The sequence below is a fragment of the Vipera ursinii genome (genome assembly GCF_947247035.1).
Source record: "Vipera ursinii genome assembly, chromosome: 1".
Classification (NCBI taxonomy): Eukaryota; Metazoa; Chordata; class Lepidosauria; order Squamata; family Viperidae; genus Vipera; species Vipera ursinii.
Window position 1 is genome coordinate 242,918,635 of NC_139512.1, and position 19,679 is coordinate 242,938,313.

The 19,679-nt window shown below is 39.0% G+C and overlaps 1 protein-coding gene across 1 annotated transcript in view; it reads right to left on the bottom strand.

The window, feature by feature from the left end:
* Positions 1-19,679, bottom strand: part of MDN1 (midasin AAA ATPase 1) — a 131,487-nt gene that overhangs the window by 56,907 nt on the left and 54,901 nt on the right. Inside the window, exons 49-63 of the mRNA XM_083348146.1 lie at positions 18,448-18,668; positions 16,006-16,119; positions 15,296-15,428; positions 13,673-13,782; positions 12,728-12,861; positions 10,799-10,959; positions 10,235-10,355; positions 7,290-7,500; positions 6,918-7,140; positions 5,129-5,255; positions 4,034-4,201; positions 2,461-2,675; positions 1,856-2,243; positions 1,149-1,258; positions 13-703 (exon numbers count right to left, since the gene is read on the bottom strand). Of these exons, the coding sequence (XP_083204272.1) occupies positions 13-703; positions 1,149-1,258; positions 1,856-2,243; positions 2,461-2,675; positions 4,034-4,201; positions 5,129-5,255; positions 6,918-7,140; positions 7,290-7,500; positions 10,235-10,355; positions 10,799-10,959; positions 12,728-12,861; positions 13,673-13,782; positions 15,296-15,428; positions 16,006-16,119; positions 18,448-18,668 (3,127 nt within the window). The remainder of the gene's footprint in view (positions 1-12; positions 704-1,148; positions 1,259-1,855; positions 2,244-2,460; positions 2,676-4,033; positions 4,202-5,128; positions 5,256-6,917; positions 7,141-7,289; positions 7,501-10,234; positions 10,356-10,798; positions 10,960-12,727; positions 12,862-13,672; positions 13,783-15,295; positions 15,429-16,005; positions 16,120-18,447; positions 18,669-19,679) is intronic.

A 19,679-nucleotide genomic window follows, 5' to 3' on the forward strand; every position in this document is an offset into this window, starting at 1 on the left:
CAGACAGAATACCTGAAACAAATGCCTAAAGAGTAGAAGAGACTTATGGTCCACTCCTCCCTTGGACAACACGTGGCACTGGAGATATAACAAAGCATTCACCAGCAGCTGCTCCTGGTTAAGGCACGTCTTTTGTGCTTTCTCAGACTCTTCAGCGATGTATTTCAGAGATAACCTCTTCAGGCCCTGAAGGACGTCCAGAGAGCTCACAGAACACAATGTATCTGCATGGGAGAGGTATGTAGGGAAAGTGCTACCAATGGAAGGGAACGAAAGCAGAGAGACAACAAGGCTTCCCAGTTTGGCTGGACTGACAAAACTGTCAAGAGTGGCCTTGTGGACTTCAGAAGCTACCAGCCTCAGGCCGTGCTGCATCTGCAAAATGGCAGCTTGCAGAGGAACAACTGCATCGGGGAAGGCAGCATAGGTCTCTTCCAAATGTCTCCTGAACTGATGGTGTGACTTCTGCCAAGCTGCTTCTTCGTTTAGCACATTCTGCACCCCCTGGGACTTGTCTGCACGGAGCAGCTGCAGAAGGCGAGTCATGAGATCCTGGACTTTTGAAATCTGGGCAATGCTGCCAACATACTGATGAACTTCTTGATATAAGGACTCAAACAAAGGAACCTGGGGTCGAAAAGCTTGCTTTTGGTCAAGTCTGGCAATTTGATCTTTCAGCTTTTGGATTCTTTGGCATAACAACCTGAGAAGGAAGGAGATGCATAAAGATTTAAACCCTGTTACCAATAGTATTATTAAGGCTACTCAGATAACATTAAGTATTTGTCCAAGCGCTTAATCTCTGATTTCTATTATTGACTGTTCTTTTTTAATACGAAGAACACAGACAAATCCTAGAGTTTTCTAAAAAAAAAAAATACAAAAAATAATGCTTTTTAAAATCAATACACCAAATAGAAAATGAATCATATTAAGTGGCTTCTTCTTACGAAAATATCCTTCCCTTTTATTCACCAACCAAATGACAACTTAAAGATCCCAGCAACATAAAAAGAATACCAACTCGAACCAAAGGCCCAAATGGACTCCTTCAGCCGTTTACAATCATTCTTTTGAAGATGGAAATAAGTTGAACATACAAAGTCCCACAACTGCACCAGCTGTACTGCACTGAATCGCAAGTGTACCTAATATGAGGGTGGCCATGACTGTTGATGGGCTCATCTTCAAGATCTTTCCCTGTACGCAGCTGAGTGGACAGTTTCTGTGTTTTCCACTCACATTCCAGATGATGCAACTGGAAACATTAGAGAAAAAACAGACCTGATTCAACTACTACTTTACTACGGCTTCAATAAAGCAATTGAACAAAACTATTATGCTGCACCAGAATGTACTGATGATGTAGGCGTTTGCAAATCTCGTTAGACAATTAGACACATCAGATAATTTTAATTATTTCTAAAAACATGTTTCTAAATACAGTATCTGATGAGGAAGAAGAGCTATTGGCTTCAAATTCTGCTATTTGCATCAAATTGTCAGGAACCTTTGTCTGTTCCCACATTTTATAAGTAAGGACAATATTTCAAGTTTTGCGCATTTATGTACAGCCTTATTCACCCTATATGGATCATCCTGTCTTTGTAATTACTCAAGTAGTTTTCATCTGTTTTCGAAAATCAGTAAGGTCTTTATCCTTATTTTGGATAAGATTAATGTACTTCGCATTTGAAATGTTATGTTGCTGTTTTTTCTCCATACGATGGCTAATTCCTCCTGTTTGCCTTATCGCCCATTTATTTGTTATCTACTACTACAGATCTGCCTTTTAATCCATTTAATACATCCAAACCGCAAGGCAAGGAAACATGCATTAGCTTCAAACACTCACCTCTTCTATTGCGTACTTGAGTTTATATTTTCTTTTCACCGCAGGATCAAACATGGTCTGAGGAAGCCAAAGATAGATCTGCAGGAGACCTAGATTTACCCAGAGGCTCCCACGTTGAGCTGCTTCAGGCAAGTTATGGAGCCCAACTTCCTGTCCACAGAATTGCTGAACACAAGTAAGCCAGAGGCAAAGGATCTGTTCAGGCATCATCTCTTGAGCACCAACATCCCTGAGTACTTTGCAAATATACTGAAGGGCCATCAAGTCCTTCGAAAAAACCTTGTTACAGTTTTGGAGATATTCCTCTCGCGTCTCCGCTGGAATCAAATCTTTAAGGGCCAGGAGTTGCCTGTGTAACATTACACACTGAAACCTTGAATCTGTAAGCCTGAAAGAAGGAAATCAGGGTTATGAAACCGCGAGCAACAACAGAACATAAATCTGGCTACCGCAGAAGAATCAACTGGTCTCCTGCTAACAACAGAGGCACCGTCAAAAGTTTAACCCCTAAGACGTTTTTAGAGATGCTTCTTTTTTAAGATTAATAATCTAAGGGATTAAAGATTTAAAGGAACAAAAGTGAAGGAACGGTCTTTTTTTAATACCTAAATTCAGCCACTGAAGAAAAAGCTGCATTGGTCCACAAAACTTTACTGATCTCCTTAAGCTGCTCTGCTTTTTCCAGGCACTCTCCCAAGGTCACTCGGGAGGCTGACAGAAGAGGAAGACCCGTTGTGTCCCATTGGCTCCACTTGTTGCTGCTAGTTAGAATTTCAGAGAGGCACTTGGAGAAAACTGCTCGGTTCAAAATACCCACACCCTAAATTAATGGAAAATTAAAATGCACATTTAAAACTCTGATAATCATGTAACATTAAGAGGTTAAGTCCACAACCTTAAGACTAATTGTAATCAAGGAGAGCTAACACACATGGCCTTTTTGTCCCAAATGTAGCAAATCCCCTTTACCTCATACAGTAATTATTTCCTATGGAAGATGGTAAAAAACAACAACCCTGTGATTAAGAAAACTGTATGGGGAAGGGGATCCTGATCATCAATATATAAATTGGAAAGAGGAGAGAGAGGGAGAGCGTTATTCTGTTGCACCCCCAATTTCCTCTCAGTGGTTTTCACTGGCCAAAATACACTGAAAAATCGTTGTAATTTAAGAAAATGAACAGAACATGAAGTTGTAGCAAGGATTATTCTTAGAAAGAACTTTTGTACCCAATTATCAAGAGATAAATGGCGCATTAATTGATTAGGAACAAAATTCAACAGATACAGAATCGTGGACAAAACAGATTTTAAAAATGACCCAGCTGTAAAAAAACAACATTAAGTGGATTCAAGTCTAATAAGTACTATAGCATCCCGTGCAAGAAAATGAGAACTCTTCATTCCTATCAACTAGTAGAAAGCACATTTCTAATTTGAATCTTCCAGCAATAAAATTTTAGTAAAGTGTCTATCTGTAGAAAACTATTTCAAGTAAAGGAATCACAACAATCAGTCCAGTGAGCATGCTCAATAGGGATAGAATGAAAAAAGGTAAAGGTTTCCCTGTTTGTCGTGTTTGACTTTTGGGAAGGGTGGTCAGCTCCGTTTCTTGGCTGAGGGAGCCAGGATTGTCCGAAGACAATTTCCGTGGTCATGTGACCAGCATAGCTATATGCCAAAGGCACACAAAACGTTATTACCTTCCCATCAAATCTACTTGCTTTTGCATGCTTTTGAACTGCTGGGTGGGCAGGAGCTGAGGCAAGTAACGGGAGCTCACCCCATTTGAACACAGCTCAGGTCTTGAACCCGGGTTGCCAGCTCTCCAGGTGACAAACTCAGTGTCTTTTAACTGCTGAGCCATCGCATCCCAGGACAGAAAGACATATAGGGAAAATTGTGAAATAGAATATTGGGTGAAATAGAGGGGAGGGAAGATAAAATGGAGTCATCCTCACAAAAAAAAGGCACAGGTAATCAAATGCAAAAATATGTACAATATTTTGCAAATGTTAAAAAGAATCTAAACAATTCTTTATCTAAACTCTTGTTATGATAACAAAGCTTGTCGAAGCCATTATTAAGATTTGCAAATTATTGCACGTATCCTCGGGAAAGAATAAACTGCTATAACTGAACCACCCTTTTGAGGATGTTATGCTTTCCCACACAAACCTGGATAGAAGAATTCAACAATGAGCCGGATAGCATCTTCTCTTCCACAGAAAATGGCTGCCAGGACAGCCAACGCTCGGGGCCTGTAGTTACTGTGCTGCTCCAGAAAGCCTGAAAAGCAGCAACAGCAAGTTCTGACCACAAGAGTGAAATTTCCTCAGCAGAGATCTAAAATGAAAGATAAAAACGCAAGTGTATTAAAGACTTCTAAAATCATACTGGAGTTTCAAAAATTAATACTCTAATCAACTGTGGAAAGTGTCTGAAAATATTACTTTTTGGAGCAAGTGCGGGCTACCTGTGGCCCACCATGCGCGCTAATATCTCATCATCTTTCACCCCTGGCTATTAGGCAAGTTTAATAGCCTAGAATATCACAAACATCCAGAAAGCCATTTGTGGCCTCCATCTCAGGCCTCAACAGAATCTGGTGTGGTGGTGACATTTAAGGCAATTGTTGCGCTCACAATGATTCAAGCTTGAAGTTTGCAACTATGGCCCTTTACAAATAGGAAAATAAATCCCTCTTACTTAAAGGACAAATACAGACAGGAAAAAAGAATCAGGCGGGCTGTTTAGGTAGAAGTAGTCCTCAACTTAGCTGTTTAGGTAGAAGTAGTCCTCAACTTAGGACCACAATTTCAGTCATAAATCATGATAACATGCCATGCCTGATTTTACAACTTTTAACAAACATGGCAATTGTTAAGCAAATACCGTAGTTATTAAGCAATCCCATTATTCATTATAGGGCATTTTGTGCTGGAAACCAGAAATAAATGATGGTTTCTGGTAAAAAAATATATCATAAAATGAAGTAAGCATATGGCAATAAATGTGAGCTGGTTGTCCAAAATGTGGTGAATATTCTACAATGTGGTGAATATTCTACAATATTCATTGTAGAGTTACAATGAATCTGATCAACCCATTTCAAGTTTCCCTTTAGCTCCTGTAAAAGAAAAGCAATTTCTCTATACAGTTAAAGAAGATGACATAAAGTAGTTTTGTGTTTGAATATCAATCAACATGTTTACAATCAATCATTAAAAAAGGGAAGGAATTTATTCAGCTTTAAAGTGGTTTTTTTTTTACCTTATAACAGTCTAGTAGATAATAAAGTCCTTGAAGTTGTTGAGAGGTAGCTGGTGTCAACTTAAGGCAAAAAGCAATAAAGGGCTTTATTTCTAAAAAGGTGCTTAACTCATCATTGTTGCTATTCCTGAAAATAATGAGAAAAGCATCTATTGAAACTTAGCTGTTTCAGCTAAGTACAGCAATAATGAAAAAGGTAAAAAATCTAAGATTAAATCACCAAAATATATAAGACTATTTGTATGCTCAAAACTGTTCAAACTGAGTAAATTTCAGTAAATTTGGTGACGAAATCAATTTTACACCATACTGTTCCTTACATTTCTGTTAACAGGATTTAAGCTTAAAAAACTCTACTCATTTATAACCCAAGGTTTTTTTTGTATCAACAGTGGCCTATAAAAGCTTGCAACTATGGGCCATATTATTCTAATATGGGTACGGGTACTCCTTGGGTTACAACCACTCGTTCAGCAACTCTTCAAAGTGATGAACAAGGGGAATTTACGACCTGTCCTCCAACTTGCAGCTGACCCTAGAAACACATGATCACAATTTGGCTGCTTGGCAACCAGCTATTACTTATGTGATCGCCACTTCCAATATTCCCTGCCAGCTTCCCATAAGCAAGGTCAATGGAGAAGACTCTGGGCAGGTAGGCGACTGCCCTCTTGGATACCCCTGCCAGGCCACAGCTTTACCCCCGACCATCACACTAAAACATCCATTGACGCTCGTACAGAAACACCCACCCTCACTCCATAGCATCCACCCACATGCCTGTATTCACACTGTGCTGCAGTACCCCTCCACACACCCGCTCACATTTGCTCTGCAGCACCCACCTCTGCAGCTGTCAACACTTGCATCACAGCACGCTCATCCATCCCACCTGCCCTTGTGCCACCCCGTAGCACACCCGCACACAAATGCCATCACTTGTCCTACACCACAGTATAGCCCCACCACACAGCCATACTCAAGCTCAGCTGTAGCACACACACCTGCACTCCATAACATAACATAAAATAAATAAATAAATAAATAAATAAATAACATTCATTCACCTGTCACCGTACTTGTGAGCTTCCTAAGAAAGGCATGTTGTGATTGGGACTTGCAACTTCCTGCTGGCTTCCCCACTGACTATTTATTTGAAGCTGACAAGTCGTTGCATAATAACCCATGATCCTTGCTTAACAATGGCAATGGGGACTACTGGGATTGCTACTGCTAAACCAGAGGTCTTCAAACTTGGCCCTTTTATGACTTGTGGACTTCAACTCCCAGAATTCCTCAGCCAGACATGCTGGCTGAGGAATTCTGGGAGTTGAAGTCCACAAGTCATAAAAGGGCCAAGTTTGAAGACCCCTGTGCTAAACAATGCAGTTACATGACATTATACTTTACGATCGCATCACTTAGCAAGGGAAATTCTTGTCCCAATTACTGCTGTTTAAGCAAGAATAAACAACTATTTTTTTACTGAAAGACAGACTTCAACTGAATTACAATTAGTTGGTCTCTGAATCAGAGAAAGAACAGAATGCCTGTGAGATGTTCTGCCATATACTTATTATGGCTTTCTGACACCTATGCAGTTTGGGTAGAGAATAAGCTGTGAACACATGATAAAATGCCGAGACCAAATTCAGACAGAAGTGCCTTCCTTTCACTGTATAATGTTTTGCACTATGATTTTTTTTAAAAAAATGGAAAAAGCAAGAACCAATTCCTGACTACTTTCACAATATCACAGCAGTGGTAAAGGCACCATTTTGATTCTCACCTTTTAAAATAAACCTCAGCAATACAATCGCAGGTCAGCTTGTACTGCCACAACACAGCTAGATACTCCATTGCAGGCCACAATTGTACTCTGTTACACAGCTGAGTTAACAGAGCAGGATCCAGTTGCTGGCGTTCAGCAGGCTTCCCTTCCTGTAGGCTAATTAAAGCTCCCCCTTCTTTTAGCTTTGACTGCTGGAGATTCACCAATGTCTGAAATTCATCTGTAAGGAAAGAAGAAAAGAATAATTAAAAATGGTGCAACCAAGACTTTCTCTAAAAAAAAATCTAAACAGAAAATATTTTTGTATAAAAATAGCACATTGTTACAGCACTTTTCTTACAAGAGATTTAGTTTTCAGGACTAATTTACCTGAACAAAACTCTTTCAAACAACTGGAGCGGAAGACTAGGCCTTGAGCTTGAAGTAACACTGCTTTTATATTCCACTCTGCAGTGACAGTTCTCAGTATACAGATCTCTTTCTGCCATTGATCGTCTCCAAAGGCAGGCTTCAGCTCTGGGATATGAAGAGCTTTGGAGAGTCTCCTGAGTTGGACAGCAGTTTCCAGTATTTCTTTATCCTAGTAAAAGTTGAGTGATAGTTAAAAAAAATGTAAAAGAGTGACAACTCTAGCCCAGCAATTTTGAGTGTTTTTTTTCTTTTTTCAATTAAAAAAAATCTCATGTTATTTAGGCTGAATTTGTACATTTAAGACCAAAGAAAGAGCAGAAGGATTCTGTACACATGGATTATAAATGCCAGAAGTTCCCACCAGTCAACAATACAGCAATAAGAAATTGCTGTATATATATATATATATATATATATATATATATATATATATATATATATATATATATATATATATATATATATATATATATATATATATATATATATATGATTTCAAGAAGTTATAGAGGAAACTTTCCGCTTGTGTCACTGGAACGAAAGAGGAAAATGGGGTCCTCACTGGGGATGGGGAATCCATGACCTTCTAGAAGGTACTAAACTCCCACCAACCTGTAGCATCAGGTCCTTGTTAGGAGCTGTAAATCCCCATTTCTCATCTAATTGTACTGTTTTTAGTTTCTAGATTATTCACTCCTTGTAAACAATTAAGAGGTTAGCAGAGAATTCAGGTAAAAGGGAACTACTGTGCCATACCTGTTCTGCATGTAATCAGGTGCTCTGCCATGGGTTGTAGTCACCCAACATAGTTAACTAAGTTAGATAAAGCTAGCAAATGTGTGTGAATAATATGCTAAACGAGGGGTAGGCAACCTTGGCTCTTTTATGACAGAATTCCTGAGCCGGCTGGCTCAGGAATTCTGGGAGTTGAAGTCCACAAGTCATAAAAGAGCCAAGGTTTCTGGCTCAGGAATTCTGGGAGTTGAAATCCACGAGTCATAAAAGAGCCAAGGTTGCCTACCCCTGTGCTAAACTTTGGACTATTTGCTTTTTGTGGTTTATCATATTATACAAATTAAACCTTTCGATCAGATGATTTAAACCAATCGCTGCATAAACTCCAACAACAAAGTTAAGTATATTGTATGAACACAGTTATCGAGAGACAACCCATTCTAGGTGGAACCAGGTCTACCTTTCCACAGAGGCAGCAGGTACGTTGTATACTGAAATTTATACAAACCATGGACTTTTTAGAAAAAAGAAAAATCAAGCAACTGAATCTTTGACTTGTATTAGTTTGAACAGAAGTGGGCAACCTGAGGCATGCAAGACCCAAGGATTCCATTTGTAACCAACCAGAAACTCCCAAGAATATATTCTTGAAACTTGTTTCGCTTCATTTTTAATTCAGTGCTAAAAGTAAGAATGGAAAGAGGCAGTCTTTGGCAATTGCACCACTCCTCTATCTACCCTTAAATTCGACACCCTCGGCCCTCAAATGGCTTCAAATATAGCAATCACAGGCTGTTTATGGACCCTGGCAACACTCGAGGACAGAATTTAAGGCTACTCAAGAGATTTGCTTCCCAAAACTTCCCATTCTTGTCCTCCACACAGAAAATTCTGAGTAAGTGCAGCTGAAAAAAAATCAGTCTTTTCTGTTTTAGTCACACCATCTCATCATCACTCCCGATACTCCCATGTTACACCTTTGCTCCGCGAGCTGCATTGGCTACCGGTTGCTCTCCGGGTGAGGTTCAAGGTGTTAGTGATGACTTACAAAGCCCTTCATGGCATGGGTCCGGATTACCTACGGCAACACCTGCGGCCGGCGTCAACTTCCCTCCGTCCAGTGCGCTCCCACAGAGAGGGCCTCCTCAGGGTGCCACCGATCAAAGAATGCCGATTGGTGACCCCCAGGGGGAGAGCGTTCTCTGTGGGCGCGCCAGACCTTTGGAACAGCTTACCGGTTGAGCTCCGGATGGCCCCCGACCTTCGCTCCTTCCGGCGCGATCTCAAAACTTTCTTTTTCGAACAAGCTGGCCTGGTCTGATGGGATGGGGTTGGGTTTTTATAAATAGTTTTAATTGTAATATGTATTAATTTTAAGGGCATAATGTTTAATGACTTTTTAATTTTTGTATAATATTTTTATTGTGTATTGCCCTGTTCACCGCCCTGAGTCCTTCGGGAGAAGGGCGGTATAGAAATTAAATTATTAAATTAAATTAAATTAAATCAGATCGCTTACTGTAATCCTTGCACATATCGAGTAGGTTGAATTGCTCCATCATCACTCTTGATGCTACAGACCCTTCAGCTCCTATTAATACCATCGAACTGGCTTCTACCGAATTAACATTCTATTGGAATTTATCTGCAACATTATTAATAATGAGCTTCTGCCCGTTTGTCAATAAACCTGCAAACTTCATGTAAAAGGGGAGTTTAAAGATGAGTACTATATTTTCAAAAATGGGAAATCTACGGCTTCTGGACAAGTTCTGTGTGCAATCAGCCACCTGACAGTCTAAACAGGAAGGTAAATAAATGTAGGTCTGATGGTTTTAACATCAGCTCTTTTTTCTCCCTTCCACTCCCCTTACCCTTTTAGCAGACAAAGGTTTACAGACCAGCAATTACTCAGTCACTGAGTGGATATAAGTGATATAGTCAATATCAGGTTCCATCAGAAATTCCTTGTGTAAGCCACTTTGAGTTCAAGAGCTCTTGAGAATTCAAACCCCAGTACATTATGTTCTCTAGCTCTGCTGGTATAGATGTTGCCCTAATATTGGGCTGGAAAAATTTATTTAGGTTTCTATATCAATGTAACATAGTTTTTAAAAGTTGCCATTAAAAATATCTATGCTTAGTGAAAAATACGAACAAATGCATACCTTGAAGGGAAGAGGTTTCCCCAAGGCCTTCTGTAGCTTTTTAATGCTGGTGGAAATACCCTCTGGACTAGCAAGAGAAGACTGTATTTGCTGTGACACAGACTGAATTTCCTTGGACAATCTTAAAATGGAACAAAGAAATATTTATACAAACTTTTCAGAGAGGAAACTTTGATCATTAAATCACCCATGGATGCTCTGAACCAACCTTCACCAAAGAATGCCTAACAAGTTGGGAAAGACTAATATATTTATGCAGTGGCCTATAATTTATAGTTTATGAACAGGACACTGACAGAAAACACACGGACAGGCAGATTGGCACTTAAAAGCACCTAAGCCATAAACGGGAAAACCATACTTTTGCCTAGCATGTTGTGCAAATTCTATTCATTCAGCTACTTCACGTCTTAAATTTGTTATGTGAATCCACCAAATGGGTTAATTACATAAGCCCACATTCAGTTAACCAGGGCTATAGGGCTTCATCTGAACACAGCCTACTGGAAAGGAAGATTCTTGGAAAAGCTAATAGTACTGTAGAAAATTACAAGGCAGACATACTTTTGCTGTTCATATCCGCTCAGAAACTGAGGTATTCTGCTGATTAAATGTTTCACAACCCAGTGCCAGTGGAGAGACAAGAGCATCAAGCCAGGAGAATCCACAGTCACCGTATCAGATGTTGTCCAAAACCTGTCACGCCACAACAAGCTATGCAGAATCTAGAAGCAAGCCAGAGAGAATACGTTCTTTAAATATAGCAGTATGTCTCAGATGAAGAACTACTACTTTCATATCAGGAAATATCACTTTCTTGTTTTGAGGATAACAAGAGAAGAAAGCAGCCTTCCATATCTATTCCTCTCACATTCTACACTACTCTCAAGGACATTTCCAGCTATGAAGGAGAGACACTTTTGTGCTCCTAATGGGACCCTAGATGAAATTCTTAGCTTCCAAGCTTCTTATGGCAAAAATATAGCACAGGTAGTTCTCAAGTTAAAAAAGTCAATTTGGATCAGAATTTTTGTCACTAAGCACGTGATTGTAAAGTGTGACCGCATCTTTTAGCGCTGGCGCTCCCTGTAGTTCTAGTTAACTGTACCGCACAATTGTTAGGTGAGGCAACTTCCTGCTGGCTTGCCGCAACCAAAGACAGTGGGAAAGCCAGCAGAAAGTTGCAAGTCCCAGGCCAACAGGCAGGAAAGGGGAGAGAAGTGGTTTTCACAATGAAGCATGGTATGGTGAAGGTTTGTAAGTGGCCACTGCAGCAAGAGCGTCGAGGGGCTGGGAAAGTGTGAATGGACAAGGGAGGCTTAGCCCAGTGACTTGTGATCTTCCCTGTCGGCTTCCCCATTGATTTTTCTGGGGAAGCCAGCAGGGAAGGTTACAAATGATGAGTGCATGATTCTGGGACGCATGACAACTGATTGTAAGTGTAAATGGATTGCCAGACACCCAAATTGTGATCATGTGACCATGCTGGGACAGCCAGAATTCCGAGGACCAGTTATAACCACCATTCATTTAATGCTGTCATAACTTGGAATAGTCACTGACCAAACAGACACAGATCGAGGACTATCTGTACTACCAAAATACAATAAAAGAACCAAAGCTATGTACAATTTTAAACAAAAGTATCTGAAGCTAATAATTCACATAGTAGGTAGCAAATCTATCCAAGCTATATTAATTCTAATTCCAGAATAATTGAACTTTTGAAGAGAGAAAAAAATATATCATTGTAGAGTTACACACAGAGAGAGGGGGAAAAATGTCTTGGTGTTATTTGGAAGTTATATATTCTTCATCCACATGGACAATCCCAAAGCTCAGCAAGACTTACGCTTCCAACAAGCTGAAAATACATGTGGAATTATTGGAAGCAGAATCCTGCAAGAGAAGTCCAAAGTGATTGCTTTTCTTTTTCTTTATGTCCTCTTTAGCATTTGAGCAGAATTATTTCTCAGATTTAATAATCAATTACCATTCCTTTGTTTCATTTCAACCTGTATCCATTTATGGGATTAATCATTCAAAAATCTACAATATTACAACTTTCCTTCCACTACTCACTGACACTGGTAAACATTTATATATGCTAGTCTCATTAACTTCTTTCCCTAGCCTAGACCAGGGGTAGGCAACCTTGGCGCCCTCATGACTTGTGGGCTTCAATACCCAGAATTCCTGAACCAGCCATGCTGACTCAGGAATTCTGGGAGTTGAAGTCCGCAAGTCCTCAAAGAGCCAAGGTTGCCTACCCCTGGCCTACACCATCCTTCTCAAAGGTTTCTTCTACAACACTACAATTAATATTGATCCTTTGTAGCAAAAATCCATTTAAGCAAGTATCTAAAAAAATACTATGGGGAAATCAGGTGTGTGTGTGTGTGTGTGGGGGGGGAGATAATATGGGGACCTGATGAAAAGCCAAGATACTATTTACAGCTCAAGGGTTAGAAAATATCTATATTGCCTACTTACTTCATATAACTTCTCATCAGACACAGCAACTTGTGTAGATTTCACCCAGTGCAGTACGAAAGCATCCCAAAGTTCAAAAAAGGCAGCAAGGTGGGCCACAACAGCATGTGGAAATGAGGTGTGATTACCAGGATCTTTAAGTTCAAGATAAAATTAAACCAAAGAAAGTATGTACCAATGTCTACTACAGTTTGCATTAACAGTACATTATTCAATTCGTGAGTAGCAGTTAACAAAACGCTGAAGATGTCTGCAACCTCTTCTTCTGAATTCTTTGTAGAAAGTTAATGTAGTTTATAAATGCACTATTATTTTTCTCAGAAAATTACCAAATGTAAAAGGTGTACAATTGTACAATCAGATGCAAGATATGCAACCACCATTTCTCCCCGACACAGCTTGGGTGCATTCCCTAGAGTTCTTCAAAAGTTGCCACCAAATTGTAAATTTAAATCTGATAAAGAGAGGAAAAATAATGGATAGGCAAAGAGAAATCCTATTAACTGCATTTAAATATTTTAGTTTAAATTAAGCCAATTCTAATTTTTTTCTGGGCCCATCCATCACGTTAACTCACAAAGATGTGCAGTCCTCAGCTTGAAAGAGTCTGCCTGAACTCCTGAATTCCCAATGGACTAAAATGAGAATATGCAACTTGGTGCTCTTTGTGAATTTTGGACAACTCATACAAGTCTACCAAGATTAGGTATTACAAAAATTGTGCTTCAAACATCTGAAAAGTAGCAACTTGCTCGTCTTTTCCTTAACAGGTTCAAGAACTACGCCACACGATATCAAAGTTCCAATGTTAGTTCCATAAGTTATGTAATTTTATAAAGTTAAATCTTCTTGCAACTATAGCTTATTCATTTTATCCATTATAATTAAAAGAAAATGGTAAGTTGCTAAATTTTCACTTATTAAAAGCAGAAGCATATTGTATACCTTTATAGAACTCTATAGACACTCTCAAAGCACTAGTTCTGGTTTTTTTGGTATTAATCAAACTTCTTTCAACATAACTCTTTCTCTCCCGGTTCAGAAATAGGATTGCCCTGTAATTACAACATAATACACAACAAATGTCATTGAAATTATGGTGTCGGGAACATACAGCCCACAAAATAAATTTCATTATGATATCAAAGTTGCACCAATATAATGCCAAATGTTCTAAGATACCACTACAATAAAATGGACCATGCCAACCAATTTTAATTCTTAGATGGCAACAGATTAGAAATGGGAGGAAATTATTCTTTATGTGATAATCAACAGTAATGAAAAGTGATTTATGAATTTTGGATGATTTATTTTGAAACAGGAGCATGCATTCCCTCATAAATGATGAAGGATTCAGAGAAAAGCAATAGAGCCCTGCACTGTTAAAAAGTATGAGAATATGGAAAATTGATTATAGGTTTTATTGGACATGTTTCAGTCACACACTCACACACACATACACGTCTGGTAATGGCAAGCTTTGAGCTCTTCTAATCCCCTCAAAAAGTACTCTACAATTTTTTTTTATTGAAAAGTTTTACAAAGTTTTAATGAAAACCCCCCCTCCCCACCAACCCTCCCCACCAACCCTCCCCCCTTCCCTCCCTTCCCCCGGACTTCCCAAAGCAGAATACAGGGTATTACATATAGCAATCTTAAGCAAACATATGCTAAATATCTAATACAACATTAACAAACCTTCCACCCTTTAACTCCCTTATAACAAAACTAAAATAATTATAATAACACTTCTATAATTATTAAAAATTATTCATATGCTATTTGAAACTTTCTAGTCCCATATTTGTTTTGAATATAATCAATCCATCTTTTCCATTCCAAAATATATTTTTCTTGTGACTGGTCTTTCAAATATGCTGAAACTTTTGTCATTTCAGCTACTCCCATTACTTTAAGTATCCATTGTTCTATTGTAGGTAAATCTTTCTTCCAATATTGCGCCATCAACAATCTGGCTGCCGTTATTAAATGTAACATTAATTTAGTTTCTATAACAGTACAATCCGGAATAATCCCCAATAAAAATAACTGCGGGGTAAATCTTATTTTATCCAAAAAGCTTTAACATTTTTACATGTACACCATATATGATAATAAGTTGCCTCTTCATTACCACATCTCCAACACTTAGGTGGTTGATTTGGATACATACATGCTAACTTTTTAGGATCTAAATGCCATCTATAAAACATCTTATAAAAATTCTCTCTTAGGTTTTGTGCTTGTGTAAACTTTACATTTCTAACCCAAATTTTTCCCCAAGTATCCATCATTATGGGCTCTTGAATATTCTGAGCCCATTTTATCATACAATCTTTAACTAACTCTGATTCTGAATCAATTTCTATAAGAGCACTATATAATCTTTTTATATGCGATTGACTTTGATCTCTAATTTGCTTTATCAAATTTTCCTCAACTTTTATTATACCAATTTTCTGATCTTCCTTCCATCTAGGTTGTAATTGTATAAACTGAAACCAAGTCTGTACTATCTTTTCTTCCTTTAAAACATTTAAAGGTTTCAGTTTCAATTAAACTCACCGATTTGAAAGTGATTTTAGAAGGATAAGCAGCTGATCTGAGTGTTCTACGTCTGTATCAAAATCGACAGAATTGCTAATCGTATCCAAACACTGCATGTTCCATCTTGGATCCATAGGAATCACATGTTCATCTAAAAAGATATATGGGAAACGACTAGTATGCTTATTTATGATCTCTCCAATAGATACTGTGAGGTAGACATACTGTACTGAATGAGATATAGGTTTGTAATTATATACTGAGAAGTAAAACATTTAAAAACACAACAGGGAACAAACGCATTTTACCCAACATACGAGTCAGTTAATTATTTCCTAGGCCTACTTCAGGGGGTAGGCAACCTTGGCTCTTTTATGACTCGTGGACTTCAACTCCCAGAATTCCTGAGCCAGCATGGCTCACCTTGAAAACTCTCCCTTTCCCCTCAGTGTGGCTGGCTCAGGAATTCTGGGAGTTGAAGTCCACAAGTCATAAAAGAGCCAAGGTTGCCTACCCCTGGCCTAGTGTCAAAAGAAATGTTTTTCCAAAAATATTCTTCTATCCTCCAAATTTAGCTCCATTTACTTCCTTTTCAGTAGAAAATTCAGAAAGTGGTTATAAAGCTTTAAAAATCCCATTCCCGTTTCTTACTATTCCTTATTTGAAACCTTCAGGAAGAGAACACATACAAAATACTGTGCAGGGGAAAGGAAATGGTCTTATCTTACCTGTCATATTTGGCTGCAGCATCTTTATTACATTGCTAATTCCATTTGAGAGAGTGCTGAAGTAGAAATTATTCAGAGATGCAGCACCAGCTTCCAGTTGAGTGTGCACAGAATCTGCAGGCATTAGCAGAATTGTCAGGTTACGCTGAAATTAAGCCCACCACCTTTAGTCTGAGTTTTGAGTACAATATGTGCTTCTGTCCATGTATGTGTATATGTGCAAGGGACGGGGCAGTGGGGGAGATTCCTTCTAATAGGAGAGCTTCAGAAGACCACCCTAAACTGGAGCAGTTCTTTCTGCTAGGAGGAGACCGCCAACCCTTCTTGCACAGCAATGGATGGAAAGTAATCAAGGAGAGAAGCAACCTAGAACTAAGGAGAAACTTCCTGACAGTTAGAACAATTAATCAGTGGAACAACCTGCCTCCAGAAGCTGTGAATGCTCCAACACTGGAGGTTTTTAAGAAGAAACTGGACAGCCATTTGTCTGAAATGGTATAGGGTTTCCTGCCTGAGCAGGGGGTTGGACTAGATGACCTCCAAGGTCCCTTCCAACATCATCATTATTATTATTATTATAGAATGTAATCATGATGATGTTTCACCACTATGTCACATTCTTCCATTTGCTCATAAAAGAATCACGCAGCCTGTTTCCCTATTGTATCTTTTCCAGAAAACTCCCAATTCTGTACACGACTGACAACAAGAACACAGTTAAAATGCAAAATGTATTTCAAAAAGAGCAGCTGCGACTCAAAGACACTGGCTAAAACGTTTTGTGATACAATGCGGAATGAAAATCTCCGATAAGCTTAAAGGTGTGAACCCATAAAAACTTCAGGATAACCAAAAGAATATGCAGTCTTGGAGACCTCTACAAATCAGACCAGAAGGAATCTCTACGGAAAGCAATCTCTGGAACATGCAATGGAGGAAGAAGAAATTGCAATGCCTCCTTTTGTAATGGTATTTCTCTTATGGTCTAAGGAACCCATTCTTATTGTAACCATGTTAGCCTGTTTTGTGGCAGGTAATGCGCTGACATCATCGGGTGTTTGGCTCTAGTAACTCTGAGGTGAGGTGGAGTGGACTCTTGGGTATTTCAGAGTTAAAACAGATTTTGACTTTAAAGTGGGGGAGATGAAGGATTTTGCTGTTAAGGAAATGACAACAAATCTTTAGTAATTGGGCAACACACGAAAGAGGCAGATACATCTCCTCTATGTTTACTTCAGAAACTTCCATTACATTTGGAAGGGGAAAGGGAGGAAGGAGACAAAGGAGATAGAAATCTATTTTTTTTTATGGACACTTTATCTAATGGCTGATCGGTAACACTGGCAGCAACTGAATTTTGTAGAGGTAGTCCTCATTTAGCGACTTTTTTCATAATTACAATGGTGATGGAAAAGTAACTTTGCACCCAAATGCACCATTGTATTTATGACCTCCACAGGCCTGTAAAGCAAAGAAAAGGTGAAATGAGGCCTTAAACATAGCTGTGGTTTCACTTAGTGACTGCTTCACTTAACAACAGTTGCCAATCCCAGTGGCAGTCACCACCTGTCTGCTTGAGAAAGGCAACGAACGCAGAGGAGGCATTAGGTGAGGCAGCCCCTGAAACAAAAGCTTTGCCTGAGAAGGATTGATTCAGAAAAAGAAGATGGCTTCCTTCACAAGCTTTTCAATGAAAAGGCTGCACTTTTTTGCTGCTTCCTGAAAGCCTGTAAAAAGGAAGTTTTCCATTTTTCATAAACTGGGAGCTCAGGGAGAACTTAGCTACTGTCTTTTTGTCTGAAACTATTCATCTGCACTGGGGAGAAACAGCAGCAGCCTTGATATCCTCTCAAACGGAGAGAACCAAAGGCACTGGCGCTGCCAAGCACACTCCTTGCACTGAGGTGCTGGGGAGACTCACAGCAGGAGCTTCCCTGGCAATTCACAATTTTCCTCTCACACAGCTGCCCTGCTGTGTTTCCTTCTTTGTGCTTTTGTTAAGGAGAGGCTCTCTTGCTGGTGTTAGGAGAAGGAAAGAGGCGAAACACCAACCTTTCTTTTAGAAAAGCTCTGAAAATACAAGCAAGGCAGGAAAAGTAAGGGCCTTTTCCTTGAGAAAATTTTAAAAAGCAACGCCTGAAAAGGAAACTCTCCCAAAGAATGGATTTTAGTTTAGTTTATTTAAAAAAAGGAGAAATTAGAAAGGAGAAAAACTCAATCGTCTGCTTTGTACATAATGTCAAATCAGATTTATTTTGCCTGGACTCTAACTTGCCACAACATACCAATTCACTCCACCTGATAAATATTTTATCTGTTTATTTTAGGCAGCAAACTATCAGGCTAATATCCATCCATCCATCCATTGATACAGGCCGTCTTTCAGCACTACAAACATTACAATCAGCATTTCTTCAGTAGAAGGTAAGAGTTGATACTTACCAGGCACTTCCGCTAAATTCTTTTTTATCTGATTAAGCCATCCAACTCTTAGCGTCCAGTCCTGATTGGTGGCTTTCTCTATGAATAACTTAACAGCTGCAGAGAGAACCTCTAAATCATCTGCCCAGGACTCATTCATCTCTACCGCAGCAAATTTGAGACAATCTGAATTTGGAGACCACAGAATTTTCTCAAAGTCACGTATATTAAGAGGAATTGTCCTGAAACAAAAGTTACGTTTTTGTTTTTTTTTTTTTAAAAAATGCAATACAAAGAACGCATCAAGAGCTCAATATAAATGCCAAAGGTCTGGGAGAGACATTTCTCATTAACAGTGGGTTCTCTCTAATGGCACATCGAAAAATCCCTTCCCCATTGCAATTTCTCCCAATTTGATGTAGCTGCTACCCAAGCCTTCAGAGCCATTTGGGGGAATGGCTAGGAGAAATTCTTTTGGTTGGTGATGAAGGCATGATGTCCAATGGAATTACTGCATATAACCAAATGAGGTATTACCTGATATTAAATGATTAGGAGCAAATAGGGCTTTCAACACATTGAAACAAGATTTGATACCTAATCTTTAACTCCATTTTGCATTCAAGCAAAATGCTTAAGTTACAATTAAGAAAGAGAAACCCTGATGGGAAATAATGTGTATACAAGGCTAAAAGTAGCCACAAGCCTTAATATTATCTGTATTTTGTTATGATCCTACTTGAAAAGCACATCTTTGCACCTTATAGATGACAACCACCATATGGAAGGAGAGCCTGAAGGATGCCAATTTCCCCTTTTCCTTGATAACATCCTTCCCAGGCATCTCTGCATGCAACTATCCGGGAGAAGGCTCTGTCATGCCTACAGCTAACCACACAGAGGCTTTCAACTTAGCTAAAACATCACTTTGAAGAAGACTCTGCAGTTGAATCTGAACATATAAAAGTACCCCCACACACAACCCTTTCGGGACATTCACACAAAGACAACGCCACCCATTCCAATTCACACCTAAAGCAGGCCATGAAACATGCATTTCATTATTGCATATGCGTTTAACAGAATTAAAATGAGACTTTAAATACACTTCAGGACTGGTATAAAGGAAGGCTATCCTTTCAGGCAGAAAAGGACCAGTGACAACAGCCTTCCCTGTATCATCACCATGCACACTTTTGGAGGACTATCTTATGTACCAAAATCTATACTCCTTTATTTATTTATTTATTTAT